This window comes from Agelaius tricolor, unplaced genomic scaffold (genome assembly GCF_023055355.1).
Source record: "Agelaius tricolor isolate 1412-34295 unplaced genomic scaffold, bAgeTri1.0.p SCAF_11, whole genome shotgun sequence".
Lineage (NCBI taxonomy): Eukaryota > Metazoa > Chordata > Aves > Passeriformes > Icteridae > Agelaius > Agelaius tricolor.
The window spans coordinates 29439020-29462858 of NW_027269271.1; the positions used below are offsets into that span (position 1 = coordinate 29439020).

Below are 23839 nucleotides of genomic sequence, written 5' to 3' on the forward strand. Positions count from 1 at the left end.
TGGGGGTTTTTTTGCTGTGCCCAGTGTCAAAGCCAGCACATTTGGTGTTATTTACACTCAATATGTCCCTTAATTGTCACCTTGTGCCCAACCCCAGCCTGGCTCCCCATGGAAGGGAAAGGATCCAGCAGGGAATTAAGTGATCCACCGGGAAATTAAATGATCCAGCAGGGAATTAATTAAATGATCTACTGGGGAATTCAATGATCCAGCAGGGAATTAAATGATCCAGCAGGGAATGAAGTGACCCAGCAGGGAATGAAATGATCCAGCAGGGAATTAAATGACCCAGCAGGGAATGAAGTGACCCAGCAGGGAATTAAATGATCCAGCAGGGAATTAATTCAATGATCCAGCAGGGAATTAATTAAATGATCTACTGGGGAATTCAATGATCCACCAGGGAATGAAGTGACCCAGCAGGGAATTAAATGATCCAGCAGGGAATTAATTAAATGATCTACTGGGGAATTCAATGATCCAGCAGGGAATGAAGTGACCCAGCAGGGAATTAAAAGATCAAGCAGGGAATTAATTAAATGATCCAGCAGGGAATTAAATGATCCACCAGGGAATGAAGTGATCCACCAGGGAATTAATTAAATGACCCAGCAGGGAATTAAATGATTCAGCAGGGAATTAAATGATCCAGCAGGGAATTAATTAAATGATCTATTGGGGAATTCAATGATCCAGCAGGGAATTAATTAAATGATCTATTGGGGAATTCAATGATCCAGCAGGGAATTAATTAAATGATCTACTGGGGAATTCAATGATCCAGCAGGGAATTAATTAAATGATCTACTGGGGAATTCAATGGCCCAGCAGGGAATGAAGTGGCCCAGCAGGGACTCAAGCCCAGGCTCCAGGGAAGCTGAGGCAGCCCAAGCTGAGGTGAAGGGACAAAGCCTGAGTGAGGGTTTGAAATGCTCCTCTCAGTCCCTCCTGGCCATGCTCACCATCCTCCTGTTGTCCTGCTTGTTGATGCTGACTGTGGCCTCCTTGATGACGATGTGGGTGATCTCAGGGAAGTAGGAGAAGCTGTTCCACGTCTCCCGGAGTTTGTGCTTCTCCTCCTCCTTTTTGGTTTTGCCATCGGATTTTTTCTTCTTCTCTTTCTCTGTCTGGACAGGCTGCAAATGTATTTGGGATAAAAGCTGTGGTTAAAACATGTTTAGCACTGTGGTTTTGCTCTAAACCAAGAATTCATGCTAGAATAGCAATGTAAATTAATTATTTATCAGTTAGAATTATAGACAATAATTAATGTATACTTAATAAAATTAATCTAAATTATAGAATAATAATGTAAAATATATAAAATAATGTATTGCAATACAGTTATTCTAAACCAAAAATTCATTCTAGAATAATGATATAACTTATTTATTAAGTAGAATTATAGAATAGAATTATTATAAAAATTATACAATTAAACTCAATTATAGAATATAAAATATAGAATATAATGTATTGTAATACATTTACTCTAAACCAAAATTTCATTCTAGATAGTAATATCAATTCATTATTTATTAGTTAGAATTATAGAATATAAGTATTATATAAATTATAAAATGAATAATAGCATAATATAAATTAATTATTAATTAGACTATAATTATAATATTAATTATAATATCAATGTAGACTCTATATTAATAATATAGTATATAGAATACAATGTATTCTAATACATAGAATAAATCCATTTAATTCTGGGATGTTTTTCACAGGGTCTTTCATTTTCCTGGTAAAAGGGCTGCCCACAGAGGTTGTCCAGTGTCCAGTCTTGGATGAAAGTCCTGAGCCTGGTCTGCTCTTCAAACCAAGCCTAAAAGGGGGATTTGGCTGGAACTCCCTGAGCTCCTTCCAACCTGGATAATCCTGTAATCCTATAAAAGCCCCTCCACCACAAAGCTGTGTCTGAAGCCCACAGCCACCTTTCAGCAGCTGCTCTGTCCCAAAATCCCCTTGAATTCCCATTTCTCAAGGCTACTCACACTTGGCTTGAGCCTCCACTGGATGCCGTTGTTCCCTGTCACCATCACCTCGTACTTCTCGTTGTCTCCACAATTGAATTTATTCACCTCATTCTCAGCAGAAATCAGCAGGAACGAGGTCTCAAAGATCTCTGCCCCATAATATTTGGTCAGGACCTCCATGGTGGATAAATATTTCACCTTCAGGTCCCGAGGGGAGACGCTGTTGTTGCAGATGGTTTTGTTGTTGAACTCCTTGAGGAAATGCTTGAAAACGTTATTGATCCGAATCCTGGTCAAGAAATTCCTCTGCCTGATGGTCCTGTTCAGAGTCTCAGGGATATAATGCTTGTAACTGGGAGGAGAAGCAGGGGATTAAATCAAATTAAATTAAATTAAATTAAATTAAATTAAATTAAATTAAATTAAAGTGAATGAAATTCCTCCTGGGAGAGCAGCAGAGCCAGCAGGGACAGAGGATGGATCCCAGCTCACCTGATGTCCTTGGGAAGCTCTGGCAGCTTCACGTTTTTCTTGATGGCATCGTGGGAGATGGCCAGGACAGCCATGCCCAGACACTCATTCTCTATCTCATGGACCTCCTGGTCGTTTTTGGGGTCTCGGATGGGTGCCAGGCCCTTCACTAGGTCATACTGGCCCTTAACAGAACAAAAAACCCCAAATTACCCAGTTGGTCTTTCCCAGAGTTTGTCCCTGAGCCAGGAATTCATCCCAGGATCCTTGGGCAAGGAGAAGCTGGAACCTCCTCCCCTTCTTTTATACACCAGCCCACCAAAAATTCACTTCTTTAAAATTAACTACAGAAATCACCATCTCTGGTCCCTTTTAGTACCTTCAATATTTATTTTCTGCTCCACAAAACCAACTTTGTGTCTCTGCTTTATCCCTGCCCTTCCCATCCAAAGCCTCTCCTGGATTCATCTCCAAGCCAAGCCTTGCTCTGGGACAGCCTGGAAAGTGTTTGGTTATCAAAGAGCACATTTCTGTGTTTTGTTGCTTTAATGTTTCCCTGGAATTCTCTTTCCTTGTGGTTCCCAGTGTGAAAATCCTGCAGGAATTCTACTCAGAATCAACAGTAAATCAGATTTCCTCCATGCATTGAATTTGCTCTTTCATCAACCTGAATTTTCCCGTTTTTTTGGTGAAATCTGACAGCTCCTGGTTTGAAAAATCCTTTGGAAGGCACAAGAGGAGAGCAAAACTGCAGTGAGGTTATCAATCTTTATCACCACGGGGTTATCAGTGAATGTTTATCAATCCTTAACACCACCCAGTAAAAAAACCTCAATAAAAGCACCCAGCCCTGCCAGATTCCCTCTGCTGCTGCTCCTCTCCAGCCCCAGCTCTGGGCAAATGTCCCACTAAAGGTGACTGAGAGCGTTTAGAAACACAAATAACTCACTTTAGAAGAAAATATCTATTAAAAGAAACCCCTTTTTGGGCTGGGAGAGAGCATTTGCTCCTCCCTGCAGCAAATCCTCTCCTCTCCACCAGGCAGCAGCAAAAAGCAAACCCTTTCCAGTGCTAACAGGATACATAATGTGTATTTTAGGAGCTGAAAAAGAGGCTTTTAAAGCAGAACCCCATCATTTTTATGGGACAAAAATCCCATCAAAATTTTATCTATGGGAATACAGCATCAGAGAGAATTCCAACCTGAGCAAACATGTATTCCAGGGAATTGGCATCCAGGATGGGGGTCCCCTCTGGGGCCAGCTTCTTGTCATAGGCCTTGGCCCTCCTGGGGGAGTGTCTCCACACCGAGGGCTCGCTCTCGCTCGTCCCGTGCCAGTTGGTGAAATAATATCTGCCAGAAAAGCCAGAAACTTGAAAAATCTATTGGGAACAGCCTCCATTTCTACAAGATAATCTGGGTTTTGGAAAATAAAGCAGTTCAAAGTAAGAACTGGTCAAACTTCTGCCTGAAGGTTAAGTAGTCCAACATTCCAGCACGTTCCTGGCCTGAGGAACTGGAGGAAAATATACAATTACAATTATTATGGATTATTAGGGGTTTTTCCTTTTTTTTTTCTTTTTTTTTTAGAGAGATGTAGCACCTCTCCTGTGAGGAAAGACAGATTTAGGAATGTTCACCTGGAGAGGAGAAGGCTCCAGGGAGAGCTCAGAGCCCCTGGCAGGGCCTGAAGGGGCTCCAGGAGAGCTGCAGAGGGACTGGGGACAAGGATGGAGGGACAGGACACAGGGAATGGCTGCCAGTGCCAGAGGGCAGGGATGGATGGGACATTGGGAACTGGGAATTCCTGGCTGGGATGGAATTCCCAGAGCAGCTGGGGCTGCCCCTGGATCCCTGGCAGTGCCCAAGGCCAGGCTGGAGCAGCCTGGGACAGTGGGAGGTGTCCCTGGGATGGGATGGGATGGGATGGGATGGGATGGGATGGGATGGGATGGGATGGGATGGGATGGGATGGGATTTAAGGTCCCTCCCAGTCCAAACCAGTTTGGGGACTGACACTGATAAAGCCCCAAATCTGCAGTGGTCAAGGCTGGAGTGGCGCAGCCTCAGTGCAGAGTCTTCAGCAAAATAAAATGAATGTTTTGAGTTGAGCTCTTCTTAGGCAGGAACTCCAACCCAAAACTGAGCCAGAAACTCCTGACAAGGACCAGAGGAGCCTCCAGGACTCCCTGGGCTGGGGCCTGGAGAGCAGAGCAAAGCAAACCCTTCTGAAACCCAGAGGAAATGACTTTGCTTCCCTGTTCTCCTGCAGAAGAGGAGTCAGAACTAATAACTGCAATTCTTCTGTTATTTCCTGAAAATAATCATGGGCAAGGCCTTGTGCATTGTTTGGGACCGAGAGGAGACTTTGCTCCTTTCCCTAATTAACTGCTCTGATTAACACCACAAAAACAACTGGGGCCCATTGTTTGAGGGATGGGTAAATCAAGGAGAATCTTTTCCTTGGAAAGCTCCAGGGTTTCCTGGGAGAGATTTTGGGGATTTCACTTCCACAACAGGAACAGGAACACGAATTTCCCCATTCCCAATGAGCTGGGGAGGGAATTGTGCCCCTGAGCTCCAGGAGCAGGACCCAGCCCTCCCCCAGGGCATCTTCCATCATCATTCACCATTATCTCACATATCACTATGCAATTTTACAAAATAAATTTAATCAGTATTTTATTATTGTATATTATATTATATTATATTATATTATATTATATTATATCACATTATATTATATTATATTACATCATATCATATTATATAATATTATATATTGTATGAATTATGATAATACTATATTATATTATATTTTATTATATATTACATTATTTATTATAATATTAGATATTATTTTATTACATATTACATTATTTATTATAATATCATAAAATATTTTATTCTATAAATCCATTCTTCACTTCCGAAACTTAAAAAAAAAAATCCTCCAATCCCTACAAAAACCCAGAAGTTTACTTGTATTTTAACAAACACAAAATCTAAGTAAATTTCAATAAAAAATATAAAATTCTGTCAAGTACAAAAAGCCACTAACCACTCCACAAACAAAGAAAAACACCCACACAAAAATAAATTACACAAAAATTGCAACCCTTGTAATTCACCCACCTATATATAGTTATATAAAATTTACATAATTTTATTAAAAATTATAAACTTGAAGTTCCTTTATACAGATAAAAATCAGTAGTATTAATAGTAGTATTAATAGTAGTATTAATAAATAATAAGTAAATAAAATATAAAATTCAATCCAATATATATCCAACAAATAATTTAAAATGTTATCAATGCAGTATTCATAATTCAAACAAGAGGGGGAGATGTTAAAACTCTACGTATTAAAAATTTTAAACCTTCTTTACTAAGAAAACACAAATCCACAAAATATCACAAAAATACTACAGGAACCCACAAACTACTAAAAAAATACTACAGAGGCCCACAAAATCCTACAGAAATACTACAGAGATACTAGAAAAATACTATGGAAATCCACAAAATACCACAAAAATACTACAGAGATCCACAAAAATACTACAGAGATCCACAAAAATACTACACAAATACTACACAAACACTACAGAAATACTACAGAAATCCACAAAAACCCTACACAAACCCACAAAATCCTACAATCTGCTTCCAAAATCCCTCCAGAAAGGAAGTGGATCCCTTTTCCACAGCAAAACCCAAACCCAGCTGTGGAAGAGTTAAATTCTCCTCCTCTCTGAGTAATGACTCCAGGATATTACAAAATCCTGGGGTTTCTCATTTTAAAAAAAATTCAATAAATAGAACTTGAGGCAAGTGAGAAAACCACAGGGAACTCAGAGAGTTTCTGTGAAAAGTCCTTTTAAACATCACCAAAAGTGCAGCAGCATCTGGCACTGATTTAGGGCAGAGGAGGAGAAATTCACACAGAAAACAAAAAGTTCTCAGCAGAGGGAGAAAAGTCAAAGCCCCACAAACATCTGAGCCCAGTCACGCCGTTCATTTTAGAGATATCATTAAAAAGGACATGACAAAAACCTATCAATGGAAGCAAAAATACCAATTATTCCCTTTCTGAATTGTCAGGTACAGTTAATCCACTGGTCTATTAAAAAATAAATTTAAAAAAATTTAAAGTTTGAAATTTAATTTTTTTACAAATTCATTTCTGAATTATCGTGTAGAGTCAACCCACTGCTCTATTAGAATTTTTTTTGAAAACTAAATTTTTTTAATTAAAAATTTTAAAATTAAAAAATTTCATTTCTGAATGATCATGTACAGTTAATCCACCACTGTATTTTAAAAAAGTAATTAATTTTTTAATTAATTTTTTTTAAAATTTCATTTCTGAATGATCATGTACAGTTAATCCACCACTGTATTAAAAAAAATAAAATAATTTTTAAATTAATTTTTTAAAAATTAAAATTTCTGAATTGTAAAATTAAAAATTCTGAATTGTAAAAATTAAAAATTAAAATTTCTGAATTGTACATTTCTGAATGATCATGTACCATTAATCCACTGCTGTATTCAAAAATTAATTAATTAATTTTCAAAATTAATTTTTAAAAAAATTCATTTCTGAATGATCATGTAGAGTTAATCCAGTGCTCTGGAACACTTCAAATGGAAATTCATCCATAAAAGCACTGACACAAATCCCAGTGGTCTGGAGCCAATTTTCCAATTAACTTTGACCTTGCTCACTCCCAGTTTGGTGAAAACAACTTCTTGTGCTTTTCCAACTTTTTTTTTTCAAGATTAAACCCCAAAGATGCAAAGAAATCAGGAGATGCTTGAAGCTCCTGCTGCTCATCCCTCCTCTAAGCTGTGCAAACCCAGCTGCTGCTTTTGGTGTTGCCTCCCTGCTCCTTCAGGGAGCTCAGGAATGAATAAATCTCATTTTCCAGGTGTTCCCCTTACCTCATGCGATAATGGAGCCTGAAGGATGATTTTTCCTCCACCTTGAAGACCTGGTTTGGTGCATACCAGAGCTTTTTGTTCTCATCATACAGAGCAAAGAGGTTGTGGCACAGAGGGGACACAGCTGGCACAAAAATACACAAATGGATGAATCACAAAGCTCCAGGGCACATCCACGCCCCAAAACACAAAAGCATAAAGCAAATATTGGATCATGAAAAGAAACTGATACTGGGATCAGCCTGAAACAAATATTGGGGAGGAAAGGTTGAGGTGGAGCTGTCACCTGGGTTCAACCTACGTGGTTTGGGGTGGATTAAACAGATATTTCTGCTCTTAAAGTGATCCTCAAATCCCCTCAAAGCCCAGGGTCTGAGCTCCAAAGCAATCACTTAAAACCTTCATTTTGTCCAGATCACAGAAAAGGGAGTTTTACCAAACCCCCAACTTTGTTCTCAGCTTTATTTTGTTAATAAATTCAACCCCCAGAGGTGAAAGGAGGTTTTGGCAAACAAGCAGAAAGCTTTGGTGGCTCCAGAGAGAAAGAAGCCAGAGAAAGCTTTGGTCTGCTGCAGCTAAGAACAGACTGTGACACCAATGGGCTGATCTGCTTTAACTCTGGCATTTCCTCCATCCCAGATCTCTTTGGGATGGATGTTTACTCCATCCCAGATCTCTTTGGGATGGATGTTTCCTCCACCCCAGATCTCTTTGGGATGGATGTTTCCTCCATCCCAGATCTCTTTGGGATGGATGTTTCCTCCATCCCAGATCTGTTGGAATTCCTTGCCCCAGCTCTGGGAGCAGCTGCACCATCTGTGGGTTCACAGCCCCCAGAGAGCAGCTCCTGCACACCAACATAAACAGGTGACTGTTTAAACACCCCTCACTGTGCTCAAACCTCTTAAAAAACAACAGCAGCACTCATTTGGTGAGGTTTGTCCTGCAGATTTCCATAATTTCACCCATCCCCATGGAAGAGGAGCAATTAGGCAAATGAGCTGAAGGGGATTACAAGAATCAAAGAAAACATTTGAGAGCTGCAGGAAAATTCCTGCCCAGTTCCCCTGTTCACACCTCACAGCAGCTGGGTAAGGTTTGGTGCTCCATGGGGAAAGAACCTCAGAACTGTAAATACAAAAGCCCAGTGGGCTGTGAGATCAAGCAGAGATGAAATCCACTTTTCCTGTGGAATTGCAGGTGTTCTCTGAGCCCCAGCCCAGAGGAAAGAGCACAGCACAGCTCCTGACACGTGAGGGATGCACACGAGGTCAGAGCAGCTTTGTGGGGATTTATTGGGATATTGGCTCTTCCTCTGACTGACACACAGAGGATGCCTGACTCTGGCTGCTGCCATGCCCCTGGGAGCTGAAATAAACCCAAACACTCACAGCACTTCTGGGCAGCCTCAATGCACAGCTCCTCCGAGGTGAACTCGCCGCTGGAGTAACAGAGGGGGGCTTTGTCCTGCAGGTAGAAGAGGATTTCCAGCCCCTGGTGCTGAGCTTCAAGGTTGAGCTCATTTTTCTTGGTGCTCCTCATTTTTGCACAGAAAGCCATGGCTTTGCAATCTTCTTTTACGTTGAGATACTGGGAGTGCAGGGGAAAGAGCAAAGAGAAACGTGAGGGGAGTTGGGATTATCAGGACACAAACCCATCACTGCTGGCTGGGCACCAGCATCCTCCAAACCCTCAGGTGGGGTTTATCCAAAACCAGCCAGGTGAAAAGGGGAAAAAAGAAATGTCAGTGATTATTCTGGTTCTGGGAACTCTGCTCCATTATCATTCCCTTCTCTTCTGGTGGTGCCACAGCTTTCCTGCAAGGTTTCTCTTCTCAAAGCAAAAATAACTTTCACATCCCTCAGCACCTCCTTGGCTGGAAAACAACACTTGAGCCTGAGTGATTTAAACAGCTCATTTGATGTTTCCTTCTTTAAAAAGTCAGCTTCTATTTTTGCAGCCCCTTAACAGCAAAAGATTTCTCATTGTTTTCTCCCCTCTCACCCTTTGTGTTTGAAACTGCTGATGGTTTATGAGTCATGGTGTATTTTATAAGATTTATTGGCATTTATTTTTCATTACTACTTCTCTGTCTCTCCAGGAGGAAAGAGTAGCACCGAGTACATTTAATGCAAGAGCTTTTAGATTGCCAAGGATGCACAACAGGTTAGCTCTGACTCAAAAGAAAATTGCATTTTACACCCAGTGCTTAAATAGAAAGAGCAGAAAGTTATTTGAGTTATTTGGGTTCTTTGTTCCATGTTTTTCTAAGCTTTAGAAAGCCCAAACCACCAACTTTATAGTTTATGAAATTAATCCTCCCACCAAAAAACCAATTAAAAATGAACCCCCAAAGCCAACACACCTGCATTTATGTGCCTGTGGGATCCTCTACACAACTGAAATGGGTCTTCACTCTCCCCAGGAGAAGCTTCTCTCTGACTGAAAAAAAAAGGGAAAAATAAACATTACCAGGAATGGCTTTGTACAGCTGGAGGCACAAATGAAATGGTCAGGCTAATAAAATTCCACCTGCAATCCTAGGGAACGGATAATAATAATAATAATAATAATAATAATAATAATAATAATAATAATAATAATAATAATAATAATAATAATAATAATAATAATATAACTACTGAGACCTGGATCTGGCCTCAGCCAAGCCAGCCCCAGGAACCACCCAGGAGTTTGGGCACATCCACTGATCCCTTCTGACTCTTTGGGGCACGGCCTGAGATGCAACCAAATAAGCAGGAGAACCTTGGTTATTCCCTGGATTTCCCCCTGTTTGCAGTCTGGAATTGTTCTCCTCACAAGCCTCAGCTGTGACACCACAGGGACATTTTCCTCTGTGCTTCACCTCCTCCATGCCTTCATTCCTCACATTTTTCATTAGATATTAATTCCAATTTCACCAGATATTAATCCCAATTCTCTCCTGCTCTCTGTTTTTCCTTGCCCTCCCAGATTATCATTTCAAATGTGTCCAAAGTAAACCTGACAGTGCTGCTGCTTTGGGAACCCTCACCCATCACTCATCTGAGGCTGAAGATTCCTCCTCTTCCAGCCTCCATCCCTCCACCCCATCCCTGCCAAAATGTGTTCCAAATAAATGTGTGTTGATTATTTTTGCTTCAGCAGGGTGAGTTAATCTGACCTAGCAGACTTCAGCAAATATTGCTTTAAAAGCCTGAGGCTCAGTCTGGGAGAAGTCAGACAGAGCCACACAACTTCCCTGGTGCTTGGGAAGAGCCCAGCAAACCTGATCCCATCCCAGAATAAAAAAATAAAAATACTGAAGAGCCTGGCTCACATTCTCAATTAAATTGCATTCTTCTGCCATCTCTGCCACTTGAATGCTGAATTTGAGGTTCCAGACACATTCCTTTGGCAATAATATGGGGAACAAGAAATTGAGAGTGCAATATGCACACAAGCCAGGAATTATTTCTGCACAGCACCATAAAATTGAAATGCAAAAGTTGAAATCTATTAATATTATTAATAGGAATTAATATTAGATTAATATTCTTTATATAATAAATAAGATCTAAAAATAATTTTATATTAATATTATTTCTACACAGCACCATAAAATTGAAATGCAAAAGTTAAAATATATTAATATTATTAATAGGAATTAATATTATATTAATATTCTTTATATAATAAATAAGATCTAAAAATAATTTTATATTAATATTATTTCTACACAGCACTATAAAATTGAGATTAAAAGGTGAAATATAATAATATTATTAATAGGAATTAATATTATATTAATATTCTTTATATAATAAAGAATATTTATAAATAATTTACTATTAATATTATTTCTGCACAGCACCATACAATTGAAATGAAAAAGGTGAAATATATTAATATGAATCAATATATTATTTATAAAATAAATAATATTTATAAATAATTTTTATATTAATATTATTTCCACACAGCACCATAAAATTGAAATGAAAAAGGTGAAATACATTAACTAGAATCTCATTAAAACTCCCTTTTAAATTACATAGAACTGAAGCTCAATAGATTTTAATGTCTGTGTGGGCCTAATGTTAAAAAGATTGTCCAGATGTTTTAAAATGTGAGGGGGAATTTAAAACCACTGCCTTTTACAGATTCATAAATCAAACTTCTTGTTTTTCAACAGAGCAGCTTTGCTTTGGTTAAAAGCTCCTACTCTTGGTTTTAGTCACAGCAATTCCCAGAATGCTAAAACCTTAAAGTGCTGCTTCATTTACCAAACCTTCTGGGTTTGAACCAAACAAACCACCATCCAACCCATGATTTATTATTTCCTAGTGGCTTTCCCAGACGTTCCCTGCTCATTGTCAGGGATTCACCTTTCAAAAATGCATTTTCACCTTCCAAAAAGGCTCCTTAGAGCCAGACAAATTCCTGCTCTGTCTGAGCATCCTTCTCCACACCTACACAGTCAAATGCTTCCTCTCTGAAAAGTGATTTCTATCCTTTGCCACTGTCTCAGAGCCCCACAAATTGTTATTTTTGTAGTTTTTTGTCTCTTTTCTACCCCAAGGGATGTGCTCAGTCCCTGCTGCATTTGCTTTTTTTCAGGCATATTTTAATTTCACTTCATTTCTGTTTCTCCCAGTGGAAGCAGCTCTTTCTGATGTACCCTCCAAAATATATTTTTGGGAATGCAGGATGGCTTTTCTTGAGCTCCCACTCCCCCAGCAAAGGCTTTTCCTGCTTATTTAAAATCCTGACCCACCCATGGCTGGCCAAGGGAAGCCAGGTGAGGAATTCTTTTCCTCACACACAGACAGAGCCCTCAGAAACCTCTGATATCACAAAGAATTATGAAATAGGGGGAGGGAAGTCTAAAGGTGGGCTGTTAATCAGTTTGGCCATTAATATCAGGACATTTGGGAGAGAATAATATTTGGTAAAAACTCGAGGTTTTGGCTATGATTTGCTACATTTGAAACCCAGCAGCTCCAGCATTTTTGAGGAAAAAAACCAGATGTACAACAGTATCTGTTAAACAACACCTTTAGACTAAGAAAAGGCAGATGCAGAAATTAAATATTTTTGAAACTCTGCAAATCTTCCTTGAGCCAGAAGGATGCTGCTCCACCAAGCCCACACTTCACCATAACCCAGGATCCTGGAAGCCAAATGCAAAGATGGAAGGTCCATTGCAGGGGCAAAAGTCCCTAAAATACAAATACAGGAAAATCCCAGCTAAAATGTGACCAAACCAAAACTCACTTTGAGGCATCATTTGCAAGTTCTTCCTCTTTTTTGCCATCTCAGCCAATCTAGTTTCACATTTCCTAACATCTTAGAGACTGAAAATTTGGATATATGAGCACATGCCATTTGTTTTCCACAGGATTCTCTCAGCAAATGTACATTTTATTTGTTTGAATTATTTATTACTGTGTTTATTCTATGCTTTGATTCAGAGTGATCTCATCCCAGGCTGTTTACCCCAAAGCAGAATTAACAATTCCCCTTGGGTTTTTCTACGCAATCCATGCTGTGCTATGACTGACCCACACTGTAAAATTGTGTTTTAAAACAGGGCCAGGAGGGCACAGAATGGAAATTTTCACCAGGAGTGGTCCATGTGCAGCAGAGTCCTCAAGAACTGAAAACCAGCCAGCTTCATTAGCATCACACTCTGATTAACAGCTATTAAATATTTCCATTTTCAGCTCTCCAGCTCTGAAAAGCACAGGAGGGCAACTCCTGGTGTGTTCTGAGTGCTGCCCAAACCCAGCCATGCCCTGCTGCACCCTGAGGACTGACCCTGCTCCTTTCCTGTGCCTTTCCAAGGCATTTTCAGCCACTTCTCTGAACTTCACAACATGTCACCCATGTGGGAAGAGGTTTCTCAGCCCTCTCAGAGAGCTGGGTGCTCATTTCCCACCTTTATTGTTCTGCCTGCAATGCCTGGGACAGATGCAGGAGCACACAAGCATCAAGTCCTATTTTTTTCTGTATTACCTGCTCTTTCCAGCCTGGATTCCTTTGGATACAGACTGGGCTGCTATAATCACCAATTTTTCATGGTTGGTTGGGTTGGAAGTGATCTTTAAAGGTCACAACCTGTCTGCAATGAGCAGAGGCATCTTCAACTACGTTTTTACAGCTTAAAAATGTGTGCCTAATTCTCTTTCATCCCCAATTTCTGGTATAATAACTATCAATGATCCAATTCTTGGGGTTTACAACCAATTATTCTATCCTTGTATAGTCAACCCCAAGCACTTCCCTGCTAAAACAGAATCAATTTCCTTGAAGGCAAAGAAAGCCTCAAGAAACCTTCACAGAAACCTTCCAACAGCAACCTGATTTTTCTGTAATTAAGTTTTCATTACAGAATTAACTTAATTTTAATATGTTTTTCCTCACAACTATGTAAAACCAGCTTTATTGCTCAGGCTGATGCTGACGGGGCTGAAGGGGCATTCCAGTGTTAAAGCGATTTACTCGGACAATTTGTTTTTATTCCTGCCTAGGACACGGCATTAATGATCCTTTTCCTTCCTTGATGTTCTCCTCTCTGATCCCCGTGCCCAGGCAGCTTGGGGCTGAAGATGGGATGGGAATTCTCTGGAGAAGAGCCACGGTCCCTTCCCAGCAGAGCAGAGCAGAGCTCCGGGAAGCGCGGCCTCTTCCCGCTGATTCCAGCCCTTTCCTGAGGGGCACCTCAGTCAGACCCGTGCAAAAGCTTCCAGGGAAACCAGCCTGGCAAACACCCCGGGGCTTCTCACAGGAGAAAGTGCAAAGGGTTCTGCAGGGCTTCTTCCTGAGGGCTGACCCCAGCAGGTCACTGGAGCAGGATGTGGCAGCGCTCCGGATAAAGTTAAAACTTCCCTGGGATGAATTTAATGGGAATGAGGCACTGAGAGCGAGGAGCGTCACGCACAGCAGCTCTGCTCACACACAGAGAGGAGGGCTCAGCACACCAGCCCTGCTCACACACTGCAGCGAGGGTCACACACACCAGGGAGGGTCACACACACCCGCCCTGCTCACACACTGCAGGGAGGGTCACACACACCAGGGAGGGTCACACACACCAGCCCTGCTCACACACACCAGGGAGGGTCACACACACCAGGGAGGGTCACACACACCAGCCCTGCTCACACACAGAGAGGAGGGCTCAGCACACCAGCCCTGCTCACACACTGCAGGGAGGGTCACACACACCAGGGAGGGTCACACACACCAGCCCTGCTCACACACACCAGGGAGGGTCACACACACCAGGGAGGGTCACACACACCAGCCCTGCTCACACACTGCAGGGAGGGTCACACACACCAGGGAGGGTCACACACACCAGCCCTGCTCACACACACCAGCCCTGCTCACACACACCAGGGAGGGTCACACACACCAGGGAGGGTCACACACACTGCAGGGAGGGTCACACACACCAGCCCTGCTCACACACACCAGCCCTGCTCAGACACTGCAGTAGCTCCAGAGCAGCACACGCTCAGCAAGAGCTGCATCCAGGGAATGGCTCTGCCTTCTCCAAGAGAGGAGAACACGCTGCAGTCAGGGTACAGATCCATGGAATGGGAAGAATGGAAAAGAATGGGGAATGGAAGAAACCCCAGCCCAACAGGAGCCATGTCTGTGCTGACTGGGAGAGCAGAGCAGGCCAACATCATCACACAGCTGGATGTTGAGGCACTGGAGCTCATCCAGAGGGGACAATGAGGCTGGAGAGGGGCTGGGAACACAAACCCTGTGAGGAATCCCTGAGGGAGCTGGGGGTGCTCAGCCTGGAGAAAAGGAGACTCAGGGCTGCCCCCATCACTGCACAGCTCCTGAAAGGGGCCTGGGCTCAGCTGGGGCTGGGCTCCTTCTCCAGCAGCACTGACACAGCCAGAGCACACAGCCTCGAGCTGCACCAAGGAAATACAGGCTGGATAGCAGGAAAAAGCTTTTTCCAGAAAGGTGATAAAGTTCTGGAATGGCTGCCCGGGGAGGTGGTGGGGTCCCCATCCCTGGGTGTGTTTAACAAAGCCTGGATGTGGCACTGGGTGCCAGGGCTGAGTTGGGGTGCTGGGGCTGGGCAGGACTCGATGATCTTGAAGGGCTCTTCCAACCCAGTCATTCTGTGAATTCTGTGAACTAACTGTGAGAGGACATGGCCAGGGCAGGCTGGAGCAGCTTTCCTAAGCAGCAAAAGCCACCAGGATGGAGGTGAAGCAGTTTCATTGTTCACACCTTCCACATGAAGGTCTGTAACTGGAGAATTCCTCCCCTCTTTAACCAGGCAGGAGCCAGAGGGGTCACTTTATGCTGTTCTCCTGAGCCTTAAGATCACAGAGATCCCAGCAAGCTGAAATGATGGATGAAGAAACCTCTGGGGACTCGTTATGCACCACCAGGCTCTCAGAGCTCCAAGTTCTCCTAAAAGCCAGGTTTTAATAAGCCAGAGTCCATCCCACCTCACCTTATTCATTGAACAGAATTCATTTATTCCACAGGTGTGCAGGTGGAGAAGGGATGGTCCCCAGGTCCCAGCTGTGCCATGCTGGCACCGGCTCCACTGGGTAATTCCTTAGACAATTCCATGTTGCTTTTCTTAGTTTTTACAGAGATGGGGTAACTGAGAGGAGTTTTACAAGATTTTATTCCATTATCAGTCTCGAGGGATAGTGAGACACAAGAGATGTAAAACTCTCAGTTTTTATATACAAATGTCCAAAACTGTATCAACTTTCTGTTAAATTTTAGAAATTCTTTACAAGTCCATTTCCCACAACCCCAAAGGAACTGTTTGTACCCCACTGCTGCAAAACAACCTCCATGACCCACAGGTACTCCTCAACAAGGGAATCCACATTTCACCAGTTTTTAAGGAAAAAGAAAGATTTATTACAACAGATTTTATTACAGATTTATTACAACAGCACCCAGATTTCCAATGGTGCCTCAGATCTTGTAAGAAACAAACCAGAACGAGCAACCAGCTGAGGTCCAGCAAAGCCAAGACTGGTGAGAAACATTCTCAAGGTGTCCTTTCTGCAAATGAGGAGCAATGAGAGGAGCTGCTGACCTACCCAGGAAATCAGTGCCAGCCCAGCTCTGCCCCATCCCACCCTAACAGAGGTGGAAGCAGCTCCTCCAAACCCCCCAGCCCGAGCAGGTGAGCTTCTCTGAGGCTTTGCTTTCTGAGCGTGTGAAACATGCCAAGGGGCTGGACTGGGTGGCCACGGAGCTTGCACAGGTCCCTCCTGCTGGCTCGTGGCCACCCCAGCTCACAAACCATGCAGGGTCACTTCCTGGAGAGCAGCTCCAGATGCTCTTCCTGACCTTTTTCACTTTCATGTCTTAGCATGAAATGGAGACTCTCGGCCCGGTTCTCTCCAGCCCTTCTTCACTGGCAGCACTAACTGCTCAGCTCTCACCCCCTACAACAGCCCCACCACACAAACACCGATTTGGGGTTGGAGAGACCTTACAGATCATCCCATTGCCACCCCTGCCACCACTCATGAGGTCACCTGGCCTCAGGGAAGGAACGAGCAACAGGGGAGGGCTCTCGGCAGCAAAATTCCTTTGGAGCAGAGAAGAAAATTCCTTCAGGACAGAGGAGGAACAAAATTCCTTTAGGACAGAGGAGGAACAAAATTCCTTTAGGACAGAGGAGGAACAAAATTCCTTCAGGACAGCACATCCTGCACTGGAGCTGAGCTGCCCAAAGCTGTGAGGGCACCGCAGCTCCTCCCTTGGAGCAGGAATTCCTGAGGGCAAGGACCAGCCCCAGCTTTCCCTCAGAAGAACAAACTGAAACAGTGGCACCTTTTACACTCAGCATCTCAGAATAAATGTCACCCACCTGCTGCCATTTAGGTCCCTCCCAAAGGCCCTAAAGAGGTTCTGACAACATGGTCAACACCTCCTGTGAGAAGGGCAGGGCCCCTGAACCCCCAGATCTGGCAGTCATGTGCTTCCTGTGGTGGCTTTGCACCTTGGTAAGACTTTTTTGATGGTTTGCCTTTTATTTTTTTGTTTGGTTGGTTTTTTTTTTTCTTTTTTAAATGTGGTGAGAAGATATTGTAAAGTTCACTCTGAGGGGATCACAATTTAAAACGAGGCCCAAACAAAAGCAAACAGAACTTCACCAGTTTTGTTTACCTGTTAAGAGCAAACCACCAACCACCAAAAATATCCCCTAACCAATAAACATTCCTGCTATAACAGAGTTGAAAACCATGAAATTCCATAATAAACTTGGGATTTACTACTGACATCAAGAGAAATTTCCTCTTCCAAACCCCTCTCTGTGCTCCTCTTTTATTAGGTTAAAATCCTGCTCTAATGCTGGTAGCCCCCATCTGTATTTAGTCACAAAGGTGCACAAGATCTTCTCAGGCTCAATGGAAAGTGGACAATATCAACTTTTCCAACACAAAAACTTCCCAAGTGGAGTTATTGGGCTGCACTGGCTTGGTGTACATAGAAAAAAATGTTTTCAGTTTAGAAAAGTGGGTGCAGAGTGAGCAGCTCAAGCACTTCATGCTAAAAAATGGACAACCCAAGGAAAAACCAAATGCCACTGAGACATGATTTTAATATAAGTGGGAAATACAGTTATTTATTGCCCATCTGTTGGCATAAACACACACAGCAATTTCTTTTTATGATAAACTAATCAGCAGAGAACACCTGTACTCATGGCTGGCTGTAAAGACATTTTTCCCCCTTGGTCAGGGGAAGGTTCAGTTAATGGATTTGTCTGGGCCAAAATGAGGTTTGCAAGTCCTGGGGCTGAGAAGGGATCCTACATCTGCATCTCAGCTCATCCCTTCAAACTGCAGGTTCAAATGTGGGTGAGTGAACCCTCCCCCAGGCCATGCTTTGGTTTGCCTGCAATTACTTTTGTATTTTCAGGCTTTAATGAATCCTCGTGTTGCCTACTCTGAATTCTCATATTGCCACCTTCAAAAAGAGGAGCTAAGCCCTAAATACCACCTGGAAAGATGACAAAGAAATGATGTGGTTCAGATCTCCCCTTAAATTGATTTTCTCTGATCCCAACTGCACCAAAGATTGGGGAAAAAACCACTTTTAATTTCTCCCAGCTGAAGGCTCTTTTCTTCTCCAAAAATCAAACACAAGGAAACTGGAAGAAAACACTTGAAACAGAAGAAGCCAATCAGTGAGAGCCAAACAAAGCCTTTAGAAAGTTGTCTCAGTAAACAACTTGAGCCCTGCCAAAAGCCAGGATGCTTGTTCTCCCTTCAGCGGCCAAAAGCAGAACTCTGGCTCCTCTGAGACACTAAGGACACTTTTCCCAAGGTTTTCTAAGGATTCTCCTGCAGAATATGAACAGCCAGCTGCCAGCTGCTGCAGTTGAAGTCTTATCTAACAGCTGCTTTCTGCCTCAGCCAGAGGAACACCCTGTTGTTTGTCTGGTATCAGTTTTATCTCCAAGACAATCCCGTGTTTGAGCAGAGCAGCTCTGTCACCAGCAGCAGGAAGGAACCTGTAAATCCAGTCCTGTCCTCCAGCACCACCCCAAACAAACCTCAGTGCTTCCAGACACCCCCCACATCATCACAGGCTCTCTTTGCAACCACCCAAAGTCCTCCCAATGGTTTTCAGCCATGAACTTTCACTGCCAATTGAGCTGAGAGTGCTCTGCCACAATTCAGAGTTGGCTGGTGTGAGTCTCCTGCCAGCCACGAGCTGCAGCCCAGCATCCCCCTGGCAAGCAACCCAAATATTTACCCTCCATTCATTCAACCCCTTGCACAAACACACCCACTGTTTTTACCTAACTGCCTAATAGGAGTCAACTTTACATGTTTGCACCTGAGAATTGTGTCAACAGCAGTTCAAAGGTGGGGAGATATGTGTGGCTTCAGAGTACAATGATGAGCAGTGGAACCCCTTTTTCCTTTCCTTTCCCTTCCCTTTTTCCTTTCCTTTCCCTTTTTCCTTTCCCTTTTTCCTTTCCCTTCCCTTTTTCCTTTCCCTTTCCCTTCCCTTTTTCCTTTCCCTTCCCTTTTTCCTTTCCCTTCCCTTTTTCCTTTCCCTTCCCTTTTTCCTTTCCCTTCCCTTTTTCCTTTCCCTTCCCTTTTTCCTTTCCCTTCCCTTTTTCCTTTCCCTTCCCTTTTTCCTTTCCTTTCCCTTCCCTTTTTCCTTTCCCTTCCCTTTTTCCTTTCCCTTCCCTTTTCCTTCCCTTTTTCCTTTCCCTTTTTCCTTTCCCTTTTTCCTTTCCTTTCCTTCCCTTTTTCCTTTCCTCTCCTCTTTCCTCTGCTGTTATGGATTTGAAACCTTGTCCTGCAGCTTGCACACTCCTCCTGACACTGAGGGTTTGGTCCCAGAATGCCCAAATTTGCCTTTACACCCATCAGAGACTCTGCCACACTTCACACCTGGCACAGATCTCACCCCAACAGCAATTCCAGCCTGGCACCAACAACTTTCCTGCCCTAGAAAGCCTCACACCTGTTCCAAGTTAACAATCCAAACAAACTCTTCTATACACTTCTGGAAGGGCTAAATCATCCCATTTTTATTTACAATTCACTCATTTCTCTCTTTTTAGAAAACATTTGCTTGTGCCATTTCTGCAGTGGCTGCCTGGTAACCCCAGGTGGTCTAACTCCAGATTCGTTGTCCTGTGAGTCTTAAACCATGCAGAAAAACTGAAAAAAAACCCCCAACTTTGAACATATATTCTATATTTCAGAATTCAAAGTCAAAAATTATGAGAGGAATGTGAACTCTATCTGCATTCCCAGCACTGTCTGAGTATTATGAAAACTGATGGTAGCTCAATTTCTTGCTTTGGCCAAGAGCAGTTCCATAGGAAAGTTAAGGGCCAGGTAATTTTTCAATCCAGCTATGATTTTATTCCAGCTCTGCAGAAGCCCAAAGCAGCAGACATTGCCCAGCTGCAGCTCTGCCTCCCTCTCCCACGAGCAGCTTTGGATGCAGGAGCATTTCCCTGCTGCTGGAGGCATCTCTGGGCTTTGCTCTCCCAGGATCTCGGCCACACAAGCATTGGGATATAACAGGAGTGATCCCAGCTGCCCCAGTTCATCCCCATCCAACCAATGCCCAGAGAGGCTGCCTGGAACAGGGGCTGGGCAGTGCTGAAGGATAAAATAGGGATTTATTAAAAGGCCTCACACCTTGGGCAGTGCAAGAGCCTGGCCGTGGTGATGCCTCAGGTTTGGCTTTTCTATTTTCCCATTCTGTGCTGCTTTAGTGTGTGGGGCTGGGCTCACATCAGGGGATGCTGAGCTCCGTGCACAGAGCAGGGAGACAAAACAATTCCTGCTCCAGCTGGGCACCAAGGACAAATGATCCAAATCTCAGCCCAAGAGCACAAACCCCGTGGGCTGGAGAGAGAAAAACAAGCAGGGTGGGACTGCAGGGGCTAAAGCTGGGATGGGACAATGAACTGCAAGGTGCAGATGGAGCAGAACTGATCCCAGGGACAGAGCCCGTGCCCGGCCGTGCATTTTGGGGCCATTTTGGTTCATCTTGGGTGCAGCCCTGGCTGGGCTCTGGTGCTGCCCAAGGTGGATCCATGGAGGAGATGCTTTGAATAAATCCCTGCTTTATTCTGGAGCTCTGCCCAGCCTGCACAAGGCATCAGCAGCACCCCAAGGATGGTGGGCATTGCCAACGGGGCTGTGCAACAGCAAAGCTGGGACTTGTTTATTCCATCATGGCTAAAACCTCGCAATGTTTTATTCACATATTCAACCATGGCCCTCTGGAGACAAAATCCCACCTGGTGAGGTCAATAAACACCTCTAGGTACCACCAAGCTGCTCCTGCTGGTGTTAAAGTCCAATTAACCCCTGTAGGTCCAGAGGCAATCCTGTGAGCACCACACTGCAGCACTTCTGGAAACATCAAGCATGAGAATTATGCCCAGACCTTAAAAGCTCAGAAAAAACAGGACTGAAGACATCACTCCTAATTAATTAAAGGAGCTGCTGCCATGGAAAGTGGCTTTAAGAGCTTACTACAACTCTTAACTATCTTTCCTGTAAAGAGCTTAGTACAGTAAATGTGAGTAAGCAAATATTAAAAATAGCTAAGCTGTGCCACTCTTGCTCAATGGCTTTTAGCAGCGACTCAGACAGGGGTGACTCATCCCAAGGCTGACCCCAAATCCCTCCTGCCCTATCTCTGTCCCAGTCTGGCTCCAGCAGCTCCTGCTCCACACCCTGGACTCCACTGGCCACTCTGAGGAGCTCCAGGACAGAAGGGGCCATGGAAACACCACGAAAAATTCACCAGGATTTGCTGCTCCTTCCTTCAGCCTTCAGAGATCACTTTGGAAAAGATCATTCATGGGCTTCTGCTTCTGAAATCCAGTATTAAAAAGGACTTGAATTAGGGGTTGGCATGCTAAAATCGATCTCCAGAAGTTTAACAGGTAACTCTCAAACATTTGGCTTCAGAAAATAATTTCTGACCCTGTCCCCCTTAACTGCAGCCACCATGAACTACTGAGTTGCCCTCCAAAACACTGAATTACTAAATTGCCCTCCAAAACACTGAATTCCTGAGTTGCCCTCTAGAACACTGAATTCCTGAGTTGCCCTCTAGAACACTGAATTCCTGAGATGCCCTGCAAAACACTGAATTCCTGAGTTGCTCTCCAAAACACTGAATTCCTGAGTTGCTCTCCAAAACACTGAATTACTGAGTTGCCCTCTAAAATGCTGAATTACTAAATTGCCCTCTAAAACACTGAATTCCTGAGTTCCCTCTAAAACACTGAATTCCTAAGTTACCCTAAAACACTGAATTCCTGAGTTGCCCTCTAAAACACTGAATTACTAAATTGCCCTCTAAAACACTGAATTCCTGAGTTCCCTCTAAAACACTGAATTCCTGAGTTCCCTCTAAAACACTGAATTCCTGAGTTGCTCTCCAAAACACTGAATTCCTAAGTTACCCTAAAACACTGAATTCCTGAGTTGCTCTCCAAAACACTGAATTCCTGAGTTGCTCTCTAAAACACTGAATTACTGAGTTGCCCTCTAAAACACTGAATTACTAAATTGCCCTCCAAAACACTGAATTCCTGAGTTGCCCCTAAAACACTGAATTCCTGAGTTCCCTCTAAAACACTGAATTCCTGAGTTGCCCTCTAGAACACTGAATTCCTGAGTTGCCCTCTAGAACACTGAATTCCTGAGTTGCCCTCTAAAATGCTGAATTACTAAATTGCCCTCTAAAACACTGAATTCCTGAGTTGCCTCTAAAACACTGAATTCCTGAGTTCCCTCTAAAACACTGAATTCCTGAGTTCCCTCTAAAACACTGAATTCCTGAGTTCCCTCTAAAACACTGAATTCCTGAGTTCCCTCTAAAACACTGAATTCCTGAGTTCCCTCTAAAACACTGAATTCCTGAGTTGCTCTCTAAAACACTGAATTCCTGAGTTGCCTCTAAAACACTGAATTCCTGAGTTGCCCTAAAACACTGAATTCCTGAGTTGCTCTCTAAAACACTGAATTCCTGAGTTGCTCTCTAAAACACTGAATTACTAAATTGCCCTCCAAAACACTGAATTCCTGAGTTGCCCCTAAAACACTGAATTCCTGAGTTGCCTCTAAAACACTGAATTCCTGAGTTGCCTCTAAAACACTGAATTACTAAATTGCTCCCTAAAACACTGAATTCCTGAGTTGCCCTCTAAAACACTGAATTCCTGAGTTCCCTCTAAAACACTGAATTCCTGAGTTGCTCTCTAGAACACTGAATTCCTGAGTTGCCCTCTAAAACACTGAATTCCTGAGTTGCTCTCTAAAACACTGAATTCCTGAGTTGCCCTCCAAAACACTGAATTCCTGAGTTGCCCTCTAGAACACTGAATTCCTGAGTTACCCTAAAACACTGAATTCCTGAGTTGCTCTCTAAAACACTGAATTCCTGAGCTCCCTCTAAAACACTGAATTCCTGAGTTGCCCTAAAACACTGAATTCCTGAGTTGCCCTAAAACACTGAATTCCTGAGTTCCCTCTAAAACACTGAATTACTAAATTGCCCTCTAGAACACTGAATTCCTGAGTTGCTCTCTAGAACACCAAATTACTAAATTGCTCTCCAGAACACTGAGCTGCCCTCCAGACCATGCCCAGAAATCCCAAAGCTGTCATCACAGACTTTTTGAATGCAGGATCTCTGCCCTTTATTGTTTGAACCCCACAAAAATCAGAAAAACCCCTCTCTGTCTTATTTACAGGAACTGATGGTCACATACAGGGAATTTCCACACAGCCAAGTTGGTAATTTTTATACTTTGACTGTACATTTACCATGAAAACAGAGAACAGAAAAGCCTTTTAAAATCTTCATGACAGATAGAAAGTTTAATCAAGATTAATTAAGCTAATCAGCTATCAGTGACATACAGACACTAGAAGTG

At 43.0% G+C, this 23839-nt stretch overlaps 1 protein-coding gene across 3 annotated transcripts in view; it reads right to left on the minus strand.

Annotated features, from left to right (window-relative positions):
• The window catches only part of JAK1 (Janus kinase 1), a 71523-nt gene that overhangs the window by 20266 nt on the left and 27418 nt on the right, over nt 1-23839 (minus strand). For all 3 annotated transcript variants that reach the window (XM_071436926.1, XM_071436925.1, XM_071436924.1), the window contains 7 exons: nt 9776-9852; nt 8802-9000; nt 7411-7534; nt 3663-3813; nt 2481-2644; nt 2007-2340; nt 963-1136 (listed from right to left, as the gene is read on the minus strand). In XM_071436926.1, the coding sequence (XP_071293027.1) occupies nt 963-1136; nt 2007-2340; nt 2481-2644; nt 3663-3813; nt 7411-7534; nt 8802-9000; nt 9776-9781 (1152 nt within the window). In that variant the 5' untranslated portion in view covers nt 9782-9852. The remainder of the gene's footprint in view (nt 1-962; nt 1137-2006; nt 2341-2480; nt 2645-3662; nt 3814-7410; nt 7535-8801; nt 9001-9775; nt 9853-23839) is intronic.